Source organism: Netta rufina, assembly GCF_964035555.1.
Source record: "Netta rufina genome assembly, chromosome: 5".
Lineage (NCBI taxonomy): Eukaryota > Metazoa > Chordata > Aves > Anseriformes > Anatidae > Netta > Netta rufina.
Genome location: NC_140128.1, coordinates 18,353,790 through 18,371,766, shown reverse-complemented (window position 1 = coordinate 18,371,766; position 17,977 = coordinate 18,353,790). Strand labels below are relative to the sequence as shown.

At 39.9% G+C, this 17,977-nt stretch overlaps 1 protein-coding gene across 1 annotated transcript in view; it reads left to right on the top strand.

Moving 5' to 3' along the window:
• Positions 1-657: 657 nt before the first annotated feature.
• The window catches only part of TPCN2 (two pore segment channel 2), a 28,263-nt gene continuing 10,943 nt past the window's right edge, over positions 658-17,977 (top strand). The window contains exons 1-16 of the mRNA XM_084288419.1: positions 658-770; positions 2,474-2,538; positions 3,653-3,729; positions 4,172-4,349; positions 5,008-5,124; positions 6,185-6,291; positions 7,221-7,293; positions 10,374-10,473; positions 10,783-10,848; positions 11,510-11,574; positions 14,722-14,819; positions 15,126-15,207; positions 16,381-16,467; positions 17,056-17,175; positions 17,518-17,577; positions 17,682-17,810. Of these exons, the coding sequence (XP_084144545.1) occupies positions 698-770; positions 2,474-2,538; positions 3,653-3,729; positions 4,172-4,349; positions 5,008-5,124; positions 6,185-6,291; positions 7,221-7,293; positions 10,374-10,473; positions 10,783-10,848; positions 11,510-11,574; positions 14,722-14,819; positions 15,126-15,207; positions 16,381-16,467; positions 17,056-17,175; positions 17,518-17,577; positions 17,682-17,810 (1,497 nt within the window). The 5' untranslated portion in view covers positions 658-697. The remainder of the gene's footprint in view (positions 771-2,473; positions 2,539-3,652; positions 3,730-4,171; positions 4,350-5,007; positions 5,125-6,184; positions 6,292-7,220; positions 7,294-10,373; positions 10,474-10,782; positions 10,849-11,509; positions 11,575-14,721; positions 14,820-15,125; positions 15,208-16,380; positions 16,468-17,055; positions 17,176-17,517; positions 17,578-17,681; positions 17,811-17,977) is intronic.

Sequence of the window (17,977 nt, the reverse complement as noted above, 5' to 3'; positions counted from 1 at the left end):
GTTTCTTTCCAGTCAGCAATAGCACAAGCAGTAGGCTGTTTCCGTGCCCCCTGGCCCTGTGGTTACCCTGAGCGTTTCAGGCAGCCAGCAGAAGGACACCAAGTTCCCTAGGCAGTGGCACTCAGGCCCGTTGTGCAAATGGCACTTCACCTCCTTCTGGCCGTGCTGACAGGCGCCTGCAGCAGCCCTGCCATGCCTGCCTTGAGCAGGGCTGGCCCTTCCCCTCTGCCTCCTCTACCCCAGCCCTGCACGGGGGTGAAGCCGATGAGAACTGGCCCGCTTTTACCACCGCTTTCCGCTCGGGGTGTGAAGGGGAAGTAGCGGCTGGCGCCCTGGCAGCCGCAGGGCGATGAGGATCGCACCGCATCGCCCCTTTCCCCCTCAGGCTGCCCCTGTCAGGGGGAGGCGGCGCCCGCCCCTTCCTCCCTTCCCGCCCTCTTCTCCCTCAGCCCGGGGGCGGCGGGCTCGGGGCGGTGCCGGCGGGCTGCGGCCGCCACAAGCGGGGCCGGGCTGTGCCCGAAGGGGCTGTACCGTGCCCGAAGAGGCTGTACTGTGCCGAGGGGGCCGTGCCGTGCCGTGGCTCCTCCCTGAGGCGCCGGTCACAAGCGGCGGGGGCGGCCGCCCCGCTGCTGCCCCGTCCCGCCCCGTCCCGGTGGCGGAGCGCAGCCCAGCCCCAGCCCAGCCCAGGTCGCCGCTGATGGAGGCGGGAGCCGGCGCCGAGACGGAGCCGCTGCTGCCCCCGCGGAGCTGGCTCCGGAGAGCCGAGGAGGGTGAGCGGGGGGCGAGGGGCGGCCCGGGCGGTGGGAGCGTGGCTGTGGAGCCCCCCTGAGGGCTGCTCCTGTGGGGGCTTCTCCTGTGGGGCCGCCCCGCGCTGCCCTCAGCCGCGCTGTGACTCAGCGCCGCTCGCCGGCACCGAGGGCTGGCAGGATGGGACAAGCGCCCGTCCGGGCAGCCAGCGCGGAGAATGACCTTTTAACAAATAAATAATTCGGGAACTGCCCCAAAGTCATCGCTTCTTGGGAGTTTCCGCGCGTTAGGGCGAAGAGAGGTCGCTCGGCTCTTGCCCTTCTGAAAGGGGTCAGCGCTGAACTTGCAGCGTCTGCTTCACAAACGCGGAGCTTCTGCTGTGCCTCGTACCCGTGAACTAATGCTGTGCCTTTAAACAACTTTATTCGTATCTCCCTGCCGCGGCGGGGCTCCAGCAGGATAAAATCTGCCTGCACGTGACAGCACGAACCTTGCTCGCCGCCGTCTATTTGCCATTTCCCTCACATCCCGGGTTGAGTCGCAAGCGGTACAAAAGCCTGGCTTGTGCTCGCATAAACGGTGACACTTGGAAGCTGTCTGCAGAAAGTGATGCTGCTGAATCATGTGGAACATAATTGTCAGGGACCCAAAGCAGCGGTGCTGCTGGCGCTGCTCGATGAGCAGCACGGGGAGCGCACGGGATTGAGGCGTCCAGCGGGGTCCCTGGCCTGGCACAAATTGCCCCTTCAGCCTCACCCCCTCTTTAGGAAGGTGACACCAGCAGTGTTTTTTTGTTTGTAGCCCCCTAATCTTTCTCTGAAGGAGACTCTTCCTCATAAGTTGGCTTTAACTGCCTGTCTTGTTGGGTTAATTGTCAGGTTAGTTATTCACAGGTCATAAATCAAGCGAATGCAAGCGATTGACCTTTATTCTTAACTTTGTGCATGTCTTCATATAGACTTAGGAATGGGTTTTGAAACGTCACATGAAAACTAATTTGCAATATTTTATTTCACTTTGTGTACTTTTACCTCTTTCTGTGTCTTGAACTCTGATCTGTTAGCTATGGTAATAAAAACTCTTGGGACTTTTTTTTCTTTTTTATTTTTAAAGGACTTATTTCTGTTCTCTTCTGACAAATTTCTGTTGGCTTTGGACGGAACGATATCAATCTAAACCTTAGTACATTTAACAAACAAAATAAGAGTCTAGAATGCCAGTGGCTCATATTTCCAGCTTGGATCCCCGCTTTATCAAAGAATAATATTGTTAAAGCTCCATTAAATAGAAATAGATCTTTGCTGTCTCATTTAGTGCTGATTTTCTTGAGACTAAGACTGATGAGGATGTAAGGTCATAAAATACAATGCACGCTACTTAAGATTTCTCTCTCCGTATAAAAATTATCCCAGCCTCGCGCTAGTTATTTATTTACTAGCGTAATGTAGCTACTTAAGCTAAATGGAAGAGCGAACCTTTTTGCAAAATAAAGGTAAATGATGTTCTTTGAAATTATCATTACTATTAATTTAATGCCCAACGCTGCCAAACGTGGCAGGAGTTGTCTTTCCGTATTTTCTCAGCGTGTGTGTGTTTATACAGTGCTGTTTATTGTGAGAACCGTGGCTGCGCAGCTTCTGTTCACTCAGGTTAACTGTTAACTAAGCAGGCTGCGGGTCTTATCCAAAATGCAGCAAGTAATTCTTGTTTCTTTTTAACGTTATAGCTACTGGATCGGATAATGACCTTTATATAAACCAGGCCGTAGTATTTATAGAAGACGCGATACAGGTAAATACAACTTGTTTGTTAGCTTTCCGTGCTGGGTATTTGTTATGTGTTCTGCGAGCTTCCAAGTTGTTTTTTTTTTTTGTTGTTCAGGCAAGTTCCACATAACATTGTCTTGTTTTACAAAGCTAAATCAAAATATCAGATTCCTGTGGTATGCAAGTTTCAGTGAATGTCTGCCTGGACTGTGCATGTTTTTGCACAGGGTATTTGTGCAGAACTAGTGTCTTCTTAAGTTTGTCAAAGCAGATGCCGATTATGTTGATTTGTGGGTGGGTGTGCTTTGTTTTTTAATAAAGCCCTTACTGCTAAGAGCAAGTATCTGGGCAAACCCTGTTATTTGCATCTAAATCTGGTTACAAAGCTTGAGAGTTGGCAAAGCTTGAGGTTGGCTTTAAGCAAGAAGCTGGAACTTTAGCTGAGCTTACTGCCTGTGCAAGTCTCCATTTTTGTCTGTCTGTCACAGCATACTTCTGAATTTTCTTGCCTTCCTGTTATTAGTCACGGGCAGTGTGAATGCTCGAGGACAGTTTTGCAGCCCTTTTTCTTTTGGTTGGGAGATTTCAGGAGTTCAGATATATTGAATGCATGCACACCCTTCTGACACTTACTACTTGGAGGAGGCAGAGTAAGAGCAGCCTGGGGGGGCTGTGGAGATTGAGGTCTTCTGTTTCCAGAATTAAATTGTTTGCATCTTACGGCTTTTTGGAGGGGCAAGACAAAAGAAGATCCATGAATGGAAGGAATGCAAGAGAGGTGAACCAAAAGTCTGGGCCTCTTTAACAATAATTCAGTGCCTACTGTTCTATATAATTACCTAAATATGTAATGAGGATAATGCTTGCTTCAGATAACTGTCACGCTGATTGTTTATCTGATCAAATGTGCAATCTTTAGATTAAGGAAAACTTCAGTAGAATCTTTCCCATTGCACATATGTGGGCTGTAGCTAAGGTGCACTCATTAGTGAGTGTCATTTTAACAATAACTTGTACAATAATTTCTTTATCTTATTGTCCAACTGGATTTGTCTCGAGCCTTGTTGATTAGAGCTTGGTTTATTTTTGCAAGACCACGTGTAATATTTGAATTATCCTTTTTTGCTTTCTCCCTACAGTATCGATCTATAAACCACCGTGTGGACTCTAAATCCCTGTGGCTTTATAGGTGGTATTATTCAAGAATTTGTCAATGGTGAGAACTTGTTATTCTTATTGCTTTTTAGTTTAGGACTATAATTTTTGTGTTTATGTCTTATTTTTATTAAATAATTAGATAATTGTGCACTTATTCTACAGAACTTACGGTAGGAAGCAAGTGGGTGACTACACGTGGACATGGTAGAAGTGGAAAGCAACAAGGCATACAAAAAGTTTTCTAAATGTCTATTTCTAACTGTATTATATATTAATAAGATTGTTGTCAGTTTCAAAATGACACCACATAAGGTTGTTTGGTTGTCAGCAGTAGTTATTGTAAAGCAGACAACATCGTGCTAATTAAGTGCTGTGTTATGGTGTAACCAATTTGAGTTAAAGATGATTTCATAAAACTTGATTTTCTTGTAAGAAAATTGTTTGACTGTAAATATTTTGTTATTCATTTTGTTTATTTTTGTTCATCTCTACCCAAACAGCATTTTGAGCTTGACCATTACTATAATCCTGGCTTTGGCTTTCATTGAAAGGCCTTCTTCGCTTACTATCACATCAGATGTACGATACCGCCTTCCTGCCTGGGAGCCTCCATGTGGCCTAACAGAAAGCATTGAGCTGCTTTGCTTCCTCGTGTTCATGATTGATGTGTCTGTGAAGGTGAGCATTGCTTTTCTCTGCCACTGAATGAAATGCTACGTGTGCTGGGCAGCTGAGTAGGTTTAGTCAGTGTTGCTTTTATATTTTGGGAGAAAGGTTGGAGAAGTGTTATTCAAATCTTGGATTTTTCACAATGAGATTGCTTGCAGAGTTGAAGTCCCTCTTTTAGGAGAAATTACTGCAGCTTTAGCGAAAAACTTTTTGTTTGTTTGTTTTTTAATAGAAAATGTATGGCTACTTCCCTAAGAAATATAAACTCTTATTTGTGTGGAATAAGTAAAATTCATTTTACTAGGAATACAATGGCTTTTGCTTGGTTGCTTGTTTTAGGCCGTAAAAATTGGCATGTATAATAACCAAACAGAACTGTTCTTCGGATCCTTCTTTCTGGAAGATCTTTTTGTGGTTACTAAATGGACTTTTTTCTTGCATGCAAAGAATTCTTCCCACATGGTCTGCATTCACCTCTCTCTTCTCTTGATGTTTTTTAATTATTATAGAAAAATTCTCTGATCAACGTGGGTTTCAGGGAACTCTTTATGAGCACTGCTGTAGAACTATGGATACTTGAAAAACACTTGGTGCTGACTTTATCAGGGTATTGGAATTTATTGTTAAAATAAGTTGTTGTTTTTCTTCTTCTCCCTCTTCCCTTCAGAGTTACTTAGTTGGATGGGAAGAGTTTTGGAAAAATAGATGGCTGATGGCTTATATCCTGACATTAATTGTTTCCCTTACTGACTGGGTTGTATCGCTGAGTTTCGTTTGCACAGAGGTAAGAACTGCTTGCTGCTTTCTGCAGAAACCATCAACAACACAGCTGTGGGGAGAGGCAGAGGAGGAGAAGCTGCTGAGGGATACTGATCAGGGCATGTGTTACTCCTGGGAACTGTTGACCAGGATGAGACCAAGTAACAAAGAGGTCATCCTAAAATGTTGAAAGAATGTATTATTTAAGCCTATACACATTTTTGTTCAAGTTAGCTAGATATTTATATCCTTTTCATTTATTCAAACAAAATAAATATAATATGGCTGAAGTAAGTTAACTGTCAAGGCTAAAGATTGTGCGTTTGTTGGAAATGTGCCTTAGAAGAAGTAATTCTAAAATCTTTGGACATAGTACTGGACAAGTAGCTTGAACAGCAGGTTACAATACCAAGGGGTGGATTTTTGCTGTCGTGTGGTGCTGAGAAGACTGATGCTAAAATGGAAAATGCTGAAATACTTGAAGTAGCAGGCAAGTCAGAAATAACTTGAAGACTGGAAAGTGTCTTGAATGCACAAATCAAGTAGATTCCTTGCTTTAGGTTATGTTAAGGAAAATTAGGACAATCACCTATGTGAGTTTTGTCAGAGGCAGGGAAGGCTGTGTAATAAGCAGACCCTGTAATAAAATAAAAAACAGAAAAAAACCTGAACACTGAAATCATTTGCTTTCAAAATGTGTATCTATTTCTATTGAAAATAGCTTGCTCTTGATACTCACTCTTGAAGTGGGTATCCACTTGGCAGAAAATAGGAAAATGCTATCTCTCGACCTTTTTGTTACGTAAAGTTAAATTGTTTATAATTAATGGTCTGGTGAGGCTACTGAAACTTCAGTGTGTATTTTTAAAGCAATCTATCATTCTTTCAACTTAAGATTTATAAAGTCTTCTTTGTGCCTTTTCTAACACCAGAGGGACAGATTCAGCTTCTGAGCACAGCCTTTTTGTGTTACACTGTTGATTTTTGTTGATGTGCATAATTTTTTGACAAGCCTACATTAAAAATGTTTGCGGTACAAGTCTTATGGGAACTCAACATCTGATCCCTTGTTTTGTTTTTTGCAGACTGTGAGAATAAGAAGAATTCTTCGTCCTTTCTTTCTCCTTCAGAATTCTTCAATGATGAAGAAAACATTAAAAAGTATCAACAGCACATTGCCTGAAATGGCAAGGTAGGTAATAGCATAGAAAACATCCTTGCAGAGCAAGCATGTCGTTACTGTTGGTATTCTGGGGTGTGACATCTGAGCAGCTTTCTTCTTGAGGCCTTAGGAAAGTGGTTGGTGAGATCTGATAGTGATGGATGGAAAGTTGTGGTAACTTCTTGGCCCCTTTAGTCTGTAAAATTTCTCTAGAAGGCATGTGATGTGACTGTGTGTGTGACATACAAGGTCTGATTGAGTGGAGTTCTTTTATTCTGTGTACGTTGTGTACAGCCCTTTTGGAAGAGTTATGGGTACTTGCCTCCCAGTCATGAGTGCCCCACAACAAGATACTTTTGTATCTATAAAGCATACTATGCTTTTTTTTTTTTTTAGAGTGCTTTACTTCACGTTTTTAATTTCGAAATGGTTTTAGCAAAATATATGTTAGATCTTATCATTAGAAATGTTGAACTGGAAATGCCATTGGTGAAACGGCAACCAGACAGCATGATGCTTCTTGAGAGCGCTCTTCCTGTTTGCATAGGTTGTGTTACATACAGCTTACAGATCTTGCTGTCCTTGCCTGTTACTTCTTACACAGGGCATCCTGGAAAGTCAAAGGCCTATGCAAACCAAGGTGTTATATTTGTATCCTCTGATCAAAATGTGGTTCTGACTTTAGACAAAAAAAAAAGAGATGTTAAACTCTCATTGATCTCAGAACTGTTCAAGCTAATGCTGTTGTGTCCTGAAGAAGTGATTCTTCTGAATCAAAGCTTAGATGATCTGTTATCTCCATGTAGTTTTAAAAAATATGCCACGTAAAAAGACAAGGATTTTTTACATGGCATTTAAAAATATCCTTGTCTTTTTACATGGCATTTTTTTTACATTTTTAACAAGAGATGTTAATAATAAAAATGATATTAATGCCTATGATCTGTTCTTTCCAATAGCGTTGTTCTCCTACTAGCTGTTCATCTGTCTCTCTTTACCATGTTTGCCATGCTGCTGTTTGCTCGAACAAAGGTAACCAATTATATTTGTGCATTGATAGATCTCTGCTTTTTTTCTTACTCGTGTTGCTGCGTGTCTAGTTTTCTAATCAAACTGGTGAAACTTGTTTCCCCAGGAAAGGTCATTTTACCTCATCAGACTCACTGGGATGAGTTTAAAGTCTGTTTAGAGAGATTTAAGGTCTTAATAGTACCCTTGTGTAGTTCTGCTTATGTAAGTGTGCATTAGAAGGCTCTTAGTATAGTGTTAAAATCTCATCATCTTTAGTGCAAATTTTATTTCTCCAGACTTCACTTTGTTTCTGAAATGATAACACACTTTACAACTCCACAACTGCAACTTTGCACTTTGCCATATTATTTTATTAGTTTAGCTCTGTGGCTCAGAGCAAGGTTAGATGGTTCCATGCTAAAATGTGGTTGATATCTTTATTTTTTTATGGTCCCACATATTATTGGTATTGATGCTGTTACCACAGGTGAGAAGTTTCAAGTCTGCTTATACAAGCAGCTTCTTACTACAATTCTCCAATTTGGTCCTTTGAGTTACTTTTTCTGCTTTTGTTGAAAGTGCCTGTATTGTTTTGTGTCCAAAGCTGTTAATCTTGGTGCTTTTTTGTTTGTATGGTCACTCACTACTTTTTTTTTCCTTTCCCTATCTAGCTTTTTGCTAAGTTTACTTTCTTCCATGTTTTCATATCTTATCTACCGTACTGGTATCCCTGGCATTGCCTTGGTAGGTTTTTGCCTGTATTTCTCTGATGTTTTGGCTTTTGATCTTTGTTTCTTCCTATGTCTTTTTTCTCTTCCTGCTTCCCAAAAGCAGATTTGAAATTTTGTGGTTAAAATCACTTTTGTGTTCCAATGCTCTTGGTGTGTTCTTTCTCCTAACCTTCCTGTATCTTAATGTATCATACTCAGGTTTCATGTTCTTTATTTTTTAGGGCCTTCCATAAATGTATTTGTATGATCACTAAGACTTGTGCACTTCTTTCAGTAATCTTAGTCCTTTCCTTAGTCAGTCTTGAACCTAAGTTCCTGCTGCAATTTGTACTTAGCTTGCCTCTAGTCTTCCTTATGGTCAGGAAATTCCTTAAATTCTTGTTATAGAATATCTGTAATTACAAGCAGAGCTCTACTTTTCCCTTTTTTTTTAGTTGCAATCAGTATATCCAGCATTATCTTTCTATGTCACATCTAATTTCCATTATAAGCTTTCCCAGCGGATGGAAATGTATTTAATGTACCTGTATCAGTCAATTTTATACATTTAGGTGAAAAATAACAACCTAGAGATCCTTTTTTTTTTTTTTCCTTTTTTGATTTTCTGGCTTGATACCCATACAAACTAATTGTATCTAACAAGGCAAAAGACTCAAAGGATGTTCTAGAAGTACATTCAGTAATAAAATTAATGCCTCTAGATTTCTGCGTTTGTTTTTTTTTGTTTTACATATTTCTCCTAGGTACAGTTTGCCAGTCTTCTCAGCAGATTTTGTCTGTTTACTCTCTACTACAGGATTCATGTTTGTATTGTTTGTACTCTGCATATTTTTTTTAGCTGTCAGTACTTGTTGGGAAAAAAAATGTGTATTATCCACATTGTGCCTCCCAGTGTGTCTTTGATTGAAATCCCTGATGCTATCACGGCTTCAGCAGATCAGCTGATGTTTTCCACTGAGCCACAAAATACTTCTGAAGACTGTAGTCACCAGAGTAATTGCAAATATTTTTTGGGTGCTGTAGCACTGGTCTTGTTTTTTTTTTTTTTTTTTTTTTTTTTTCCCCAAGATGTTTAAGCTCTGTGTGATGTTTTCATTGATACCATACAAAGCATTTTGAATCATGTCCTAATCTTTTTTCAAGACAGATCAATTATGTTTTCTGTGTGCCTAATAACTCCTGTAATGTGTACTAATTCTGGTCATTTTGTATCATTTTATGTTGTGTGCTGTTTGTTGTGTATATCTTTTATTTCCTGTAAAATAAGAGAAAATGAGGGCTGTCCTTGCACTTGTACTTTAAGTACGTCTTCACATACTTTATTGAAAAGGAACCTAAAACTGTGTTCTGTGCAGACCTTGAGCTGACCGTAATCAAACATGATCTGCCACGAACGTGAAGGAATGACTGGAGAGAAAGGGGAACACTTGCTTTCCAGTTAGTGCTAGTAACTTTGTGCAAACAACTAATATGGACAATGTTGAAAATTTTCCATTCAGAATTCAGAGGGAAAGTGAGAGAGGTGAGAGAGACATTTCATGTTTAGTGAGTATGTAGGAGCTTCGGGTGCTTGAGCATAGCTCGAGCTAGGCAAGACTCTTCTGTAACACGGAGGTTAAAGCAGTTCTTCATAACTGAGGAGGCCGTGGAGTCACCTGGGTGTTGCTATCCCTGTTTTGTTTCTATCCTTTCGTATAGACAGGGTTTGTTTTAGTATTGTATCCTCAAATTGTGTTATACTTCTGGACTCATCCTGGAGTGGAAAATCAGGAGTCATTCGTCCTCTGCCTATGCTGAGGTACAGCATTGTCTAGCTGGACTAAAAAGCAAGCAGTTCCTAATCTATGCACAATTTTTATGCAGACTGAGATTGAATATGGGATTAGTCTGTGTGATTTATTTTATTTTGGGGGCCGGGAGGAGGGGTTGGAGGTTAAGGGATGTCAAGTTTAGGGAGTTCTTTTAGCTCCAGTACCCCCCCCCCTGTATTTCTTTCAGGTTAAAATATGATGCTTTATCTATCAGTCAAGGGTGGCTTTAGATTCCTGTACTGCCTTCTTGTGACTCTGTTGTCCTTCCTGCATTTGAGATGTTAGATGTGACCTCTGTATTGAGCCTCCTGTGTCTGTTTTAGCTTGCTGTTCTTTCTTATGTATTTTATTTCCTGTTAAGAAGTGAAACAATTGCACTGTATTCCTACACGTTGTCCTAGTTTTTATGCTTGCCTTACGTTTTTTCACATGGTAGATTTGACTGTGTGCATAATAAATTGATAAGTGAGAGAATATCTGTATATTTTTATTTTCTTGGTAAGACAGTTTTGGTGATTCTTCATGTTTCTCTGGTAACAATGAGCATCTCTTTGACTAGGATGGCCAGCAGGATAAGGAATGGGTGGGATATTTTCGGAATTTGCCTGATTCACTGACATCACTGCTGGTCCTGCTAACTACGGCAAATAATCCTGATGGTAAGCAATGTGTTTTGGAAATAGTTCTTGTCTGTATTTTCAGTGAATCATGGCATATCTTCAGGCTACTGTAACTGTTCTTTCAGCAAATAGTTCTTAGTACACCCAGAGGAAGGTTCTGTAAGATTTTTTTTGTGCCTTAAGTAGCAGGATTTTTCTATTTCCCATGATGTAATGTGTGTTATCCATATGCAGCTCTGAAGTCGAGCAATATAAGAGCTTTTACTGTTTACCAAAAAACTGAGACGTCTCTGCTTTATTTCTCTCAAGCATAAAATTCATAAATATTTTTTGTTAAATTTATTACAGTTATGATTCCAGCGTATTCTAAGAACCGAGCTTATTCAATCTTCTTCATACTCTTCACTGTATTAGGTAAGTTGATGTGTTTCTTCATTAATTTAAATGCACTGTAACTTTAGCACCTGTGCATACCAGCTAAGAAGTTTTATTTTTCTAGAGGTTTTATCACAAAGTTCTTCTTTTTTTTACTTTTTTGCCTTTCTTCCAGTTACAACATAGTGTCTTGCAAGATAAATTTCAGAGAAGGCACTTATAAAATGGTTTGTTTTTAGTAACAAATATAGGAGAACAAATATGTGACTTTGTATTCAATGTTAAACTTTATTTTTAGAAAATAAATTGAAGAAAATATTCTTTTGAATTCAGGCCTATGATTTATTATGTATGTTGAAACTTCTTTTCAGTGTTTACGTGATATGTACTGAAATTTCTTCATTCTTAAGAGGGAAAAATGTGTTAAGCTTGTGAATCTTACATTTATTAATGTGTTTGAAAAATAATAGCTACTTCTGGTTTATGGAGTATGCTTGAAATGTATCTTTTTGGTGGCTATCCAAGGCTTTTTTGTTGTTTCAGGGGAGAGAAACATTTATATACTGTGTTGTACTTTGTAAAATGTGAAAATGCTTAGATTTAAATAGTCAGCAACCTAAAATCAGAGAAACACAATGTGTCTTGAGAAGCAGAAATGTATTCCAATAATTCCCATTGATTTTTTTTTTTTCTTCGATAGGTAACTTATTTCTGATGAACTTGCTTACAGCAATAATATATAACCAGTTTCGAGGATACCTTCTGGTGAGTAAAACATTCCCCACTTCTGTGTTCTATCACAACCTTAGCACTGTGAAATCCTGAGTGTTTATAGTTTTAACTGTGTATTAAGTCAGTATGCCAATCCGGGTTGTAGATGCATTTTTAACATACTAAAGGCTCTTTAAACACCTGTGTTTTTACCTGTACGAGCTGTTGTAGCTTGATCATTTTATGAGTAAATCACCAGTTTGTATACTTCTGTGTGTTCTGTAGATGTGCAACTTTGACTATCACATGAAGAAAAAACAACACTTAAAAAACTGAATGAGGACAATGAACAAGTAACTTAAACTTGTTCTCCATGTAGAAAACCTGCAGTACTATTTTAATAGCTATTGTTGCAATTCCTATCACTTAATTTCTCTAAGTAGGACAGGATGAGAAGCCTTCAATAAAAACAAATGGCTGATTAAAACATGTCCTCATTTAGTATTTTTACTACCACCTTACTGTGGGTGGATGTGAAATTAGAATGACTGGGGCAGTCTCTTGCTTCTTAGAGGTGGATTTGAATGTGATGATTGACTTGTACCAGAAGCAGCTGCCGGTAGGCTGTGTGTAGATACCTGGCCTTTTGAACTAAGATGTCAGAGGCATCTGGATAGGCACCTAACCTGTTCCTTGTAAAAACCTTAATTTTACTGGGGTACCTGGTGTAAGTTTAAATGGTTTTCAAACCACTGAATTACTGTGAGACTTGGATTCTCTGGAGATGTTTACGCAGCAGAAGACAAGGAACTACTAATCTTTGTTGCTTAAACTTCCTTCCTTTCTTTTTGTGTTATGAGCTAAAACCAAATTGCTTTCTGGTGTAGTAGTTATTCCTGTTGGTACTCAGCTTACACTCCATGTGATGCCAGAGTCATCAGTGCAGTACTTCAGCGTGCTTCTAGAAGATGCCTGATCATACGCAGTGCTTCCCTTTTTGTTTAATAGGAATCTGATGTGTGGTGTAATGACCTTTTTTTGACCCATGTATCTACTATATCAGAGAAGTAAAAGGTGACGAAGTAAATGTAGTTGTGCAAGGAACATGCAGTCTGTGGTGGTGGTTAAACTTGATGCTAAAAGTTTTTTTTTTCTTGTGTATTAACAAGTTGTGTAGTTTCCTTTGCTGCATTATGAGCACCACTTTTGTCTCCAGCTGGCAGCGTAGTCTGGATTTCCCTACCAGGAAAGGTTGTAAGCTCTTTTGTTTTCTGTATGAGATAGAGGAGCTATACAGTTTGGGAGGAATTGTAATGAGCTAAGGCAAGAGTATTTTAAAAAAGCAGGGACAACATAAATCAAATTAAAGGTGATCTCTGCTACTTCCAATATAATGTTCTTCCTACAAGAGGATGAATTCTGTGAATTTCCTAGTGCTGTTTGAAAAACATGTAGCTGACTGGAGAGGTGGGGAAGGAAGAGGCTGCATGGGTGCAGCTGGAGATTTCCAGAACCGAGTTTGTCACCAGCAATGAATGTAAACATGCAAGGTGCACCACAGTTACTTAGCAGTTAATACATGTAGTAGATTAATACAATTAACACAGTGCTAGGCTAACTAGCTTATCATGCTGATGGTATGTGACTGAATTTTCGGTCAGGCAATCATCAGTCAAACGGGGAGCTCTCAGGCTCTGCTCCTCAACAGGATCTTGCTGAGGTACCATCTTCTGTTTTTGTTTGTTTTGTGTTTTTTCTTTTTTCTTTTTTTTTTTTTTTTAACTTTGGCTTTATAATTTTCAAGGTGATTTTTTTTTTCTCTCAAGTCTTTGCTTACTATTAGTGCTTCAGTTTTACGACCTCCATTTTTGTTTTGGTTTTTACTTTTCTGCTGCATATTTCAAGCAACTTCACAGCCCAACAGCAATATTTTTGATAAACCTGACTCAATGTAGTGGCTGTGCTACACAAAAGCACTGGTCTGACAGCTAAACCCCTGGGCTGTAGCTTAAGGGTAGAATAAACAGCAGTTCCCTGTTACGTGCAATCCACCTTGTCTTTTCTCACGCCTGCTGTTTCCTGTAGGTTTGGTGGGGGGTAACCACCAAACCACCTTGGCTTTGTGTATGACTCCCCTGTAAGTCATTTACATACAGACCTATAGTACTTTCCTTCCCTCAGAGGCGCAAAGACTGGAGCTGAGGGCTTGAGGAAAAAGTGAAATAGTAGTTGCTCTAGGTAAAGGTCCAGAGAGAAGGTAAAGTTTGTTGCGTAGTAAGTCATAAACAATATTACACAGAAGGAATGGCCTCCACCCCACAGTGGGAGAGGCATTTTATATGTAATGTGTGCAAAGAATTTTTGTATTTTTCTTTTTTCCTGCTCTACCTGTTTCTTCCCTTTTTTCTCCATTTTCTTCTTGCCCATGGGAGAACATGTCATAATCTGACTCCCCAAAAGCTAGTTAATAGGGATTTTGATGGTGATTGCAATGAAAAATTGAAGCACAAAAAAAAACGTGGATCTGACTTCCTTCTCTTTGGTAGGCTGTCCGACAGTGGCATGAATTTCTGTGAATACTTGAGCTCTACAGTTGCCATTGTCTCCAGAATAAGCAAGTGCCTGTGCAGGCAAGAATTAAAAATAAATCACGGTCTGGATGTTTACTTGAACTCTAGATATTTGTCTGCTTGGTTCTTTCCTTCTTTCACAGAGCTCTTGTAAGGAGTGAGAGCTGGAAGGTCTCTTCTAGTCTCTAATCACGATTTGGGTGGGGATGTGTGTGTGTACCAGAGGATCGGTATAGTATCTGACCACGGGATGTAGAACTGCTGGGGGTGCTGGGTATTTCTGCTGGTCCCCAAGACCTTCTGGTATGCATGGGCTTTACTGATTTCAGCCTTTGACTCTTAGCAGTATTTCCTTTAAACTGTGGGAGTGCCTGTCTGGTTACACCTGGTGTCTGAACAACTAAATATAGTGGCTGATGATGGGGACTTTGTTAGGAGGAGAAAGAAAACAGTTTTGTGACTTCATGGAAGCAATTTTATTTGAACAGATACGGACTTTACTGAATCTTGCCGTGGATTTTGTCTAAGGACTAGGCAAACAGTTTACGCGTCACATTTATATTATCTAATTGGTTTTCCTTTAAACCAGTATAAGTAAATTGTCTCCTTTTGTGGTGTGTTTACTGTACAGAAATCAGTTCAGTCCTCCCTCTTCAGGAGACGGCTAGGAATCCGGGCTGCATTTGAAGTGCTTTCTTCCCTGAAAGAGGCTCCTGCTAATGCAGAACAGTAAGTGAAGGATATTGAAACTGTCATTCACCTTGCAGAAAAAAGCAGGTTTCTGTTCCTCTTGTTTAATATATTAACTGAGGACCCCTTTTTGAAGAAAATGACACTTTTGCTTATCTTTTCATTTTATTATTGATTCAAGTGAGTATTTATAACCTGTTGTTAGGGATTTTTATGGGGTCTGTTTCCTTTTTATTTCTGTGTTTCCAAAAATAAATAAAAAAAAATAAAACAACCATCTGCCATCAAGATAGCTATCTGTTTCAGGGCCCATCCTCTAAGCACATCCTGTCTTCTTTTAAATAGGTCGTACGTCAGTGCTGGGGCCTTGTTTCAAGTGCTGCAGAAAGTTGAAATGGATTCTCGCTGCAAGCAAGCAATCATGAGGGTAGGAGCTTTAAAACTTTGGTGGCCAGGAAATGTCTGATGGGACAGCTGTGAAAACTGAAATGCTTTTAGTCTCAGAACTGATTTAGGAGCAGTAGCTTTCAGCTCAGCTGCTTGTATGCTGCTTTCTTGCTGCCTGAGCAGAGGCACAGCTCAGTGTCTGTTTGTGTGTTGGTCTTTGCCTACAGAGTTTTTGTTCCAATGATTTCTCCTTAATATTGCTGCTACTTTGGTTACTGTGAAGAGGAAGGCATCTGCCTGTAGGTGGTGTAGGGTAATGAAGACTTTCTTTGTTTTACAAAGCCGTAGTTGTCAGAGGACAGAGAAATTGTCTCTGACAGGAGGTTGAAGTTGCAGGAGTTAACAGTATGGTATGAGACTATTATCCAAAAGTAATGTTGCTTTTTAAGAACAAAATTGCAGCAGGTTTTGGAAGTACGTATGGTATGAACTTCTGCCAAGAGAAAGTGATAGTTAAGAGCTGATGGTAGTAACGTGCCAGCAGCTGGTTGGCTCCAGTTTGAAGGTTGGAAGTGGAATGAGGAAGTGTACGTGTGTTGCTTCCCATTGTTGTCTGGGATAGGGGTTGCATAAACAGAGTAGCCTGCAAAAAAACCACCATGCTCTCCACTTATGTCAAGCTGTCCACTGCATTATTTAAGTACGCAAATCCAAGTTCTAGTTAGTGGTGTGTCTTTTTTTTTTTTTTTTTTTTGTTGCTGTGTGTGCTGCAGTTGCAGTTAGCATTTAGCATGCTATGGGAGGGTCTTCTTCATTTTACAATTTGTAAAAATAATTCCATCCTTCCAGGTAGTCATTTCTGCAGAATGATGATAACTAACATACCTTCATTCTTAGGATCTCTGCAGAATAGAAGTACTAAATGAGACTAAGTATCCAAGTATCATTATAGCAAGTATTCCAAGTATCATTAGAGCATGCTTCTTCTTAAGAAGCTTGTGATCCCAGAGAGGGAAAACAGAAAGGGTGAAACAAATCCCAGTCATTTAACAGGTTAGAATTAAAACAAAAGATATCTAAGCTCACTCTAATACCTTGTGGTTCACAAGGTTACAGCTGTATTCCTAGGCTTTTGAGATAGTCTGAGAGTGCTCGTGTGTTCTGAAGATGCATCTAATGCAGGTGTTGACCTGACTTTCTCTTTCATGTGAAGTCACTCAAAATATGGTCCGGTGACCATCTGTCTGCTGCCCAGTTTCAGAAGCTCTTTGAAGAACTAGACAAAGATGCCATTAAGCAAGTATGTACCTTACAATTATTTATCAATACTAAAAGTGATCGTGGTTTTGAACAAAAATAAGTGATAGTAATTATGCTAGGTGTAGAATTAAATACATTTTACAGTTCTGTGAACACAGGGAATGATCAGGTGTTGTTGATTTTAAGTTGTTTGTAGATTGCTCTAACAGCCACAAATGGCATTGCTTTGGGGAGCTTTTGCAGCATTAGTTTGGGATTGCCAGGTAGTGTTAAATATATGAAATGCCTGGTTGTTTTCACAGCATTTTTAACCTTCTTGGGCAGACAAAATAGGTGAGGGCTGTATTTATGTTTATTTTGTTTAGTAGGAAGGTTAATTACGATGGAACAAGGAAGAAGAGTTAAGCTTCCAGCATAGACTTTCTGAAAAAAGTGCTTTTGAGAAACATGTATGTCTGTAGTAAATCCTTTTTTGATGAAATGCAAGGGATTTGTCATGCCGTGACAGCCCTATATTAAAACAATGCATCTCCACCATATGTTCATGTTCACAGAGTAAAAAATAGATTCAAAGACGTTTCTCTAGACCATGAAATACCAGAAAATCCTTTTGTGTTTGGCTTTTCAGCATCCTCCCAGTCCAGAGTACCAATCCCATTTTATGCAGCAAGTGCAGTTTGCCTTTGGCCATCCTTACTTTGGGTACTTGGGGAATGTGGTAGCCCTTGCAAACATTATTTCTATCTGCGTAAGTAAGATTATTTATTTTTTCGTGCTGAAAAATCAGTTCTGTTTTTTGTTCTTTTCATCTCTGTTGTAATAACCACTTTCTGTGGTAGGTATCCGTGTTTTGCTTGCTTTAGTCATGTATAGTCTTAGGAGAGAATACTCCTTGGTTAAGGACTATATTCTGGCCTGAAGTTAATGAATATATTCTAAGCTGCTTGAAAAGATCTGTGTAAAGTTTAAGGTATCTGTGTTTTTATCTGTGTTTAAGATCTGTGTAAAGTATGTCCTGTTCTTATGCTAAAAAATCTGTTTTGTGCAGCAGTAAAGCAGTGGATTCATAAAAGATTCCTTGTCTTTTAAGGTGGTTTTGGTGATGGATGCTGATAAGCAGCCTTCTGAAAGAGATGACTTCTTCTTGGGGGTAAGATATGACAGTATTCCTATTTTATTTTATTTTATTTTTTTTTGCTGTTCTCTGATGCATTTAATTCTAACCATTTTTCTTATTTGGGGGTGGTGGTGAAGGCTATCAACTGCTTCTTCATCCTGTACTATCTGCTGGAAATGTTGCTGAAAATCTTGGCGATGGGCTTGAAAAGATACGTATCATACCCGAGCAATAGGTTTGATGGACTTCTGACTGCTATTCTGCTGGTAAGATATTTTTTTTTGGTTGGTTGTTTTTGTTTTCGACTTCTGTGTTCCTGGATTCAGTGTCTAGGATGATGAGGAGGTGCAAGAGCTAGCAGAATTGTTCTTTATTCAGCACTGTTTCATGTGCCGAGTTAAACAGCTTGAGCCAGTATTGTGGTTTTCATGGG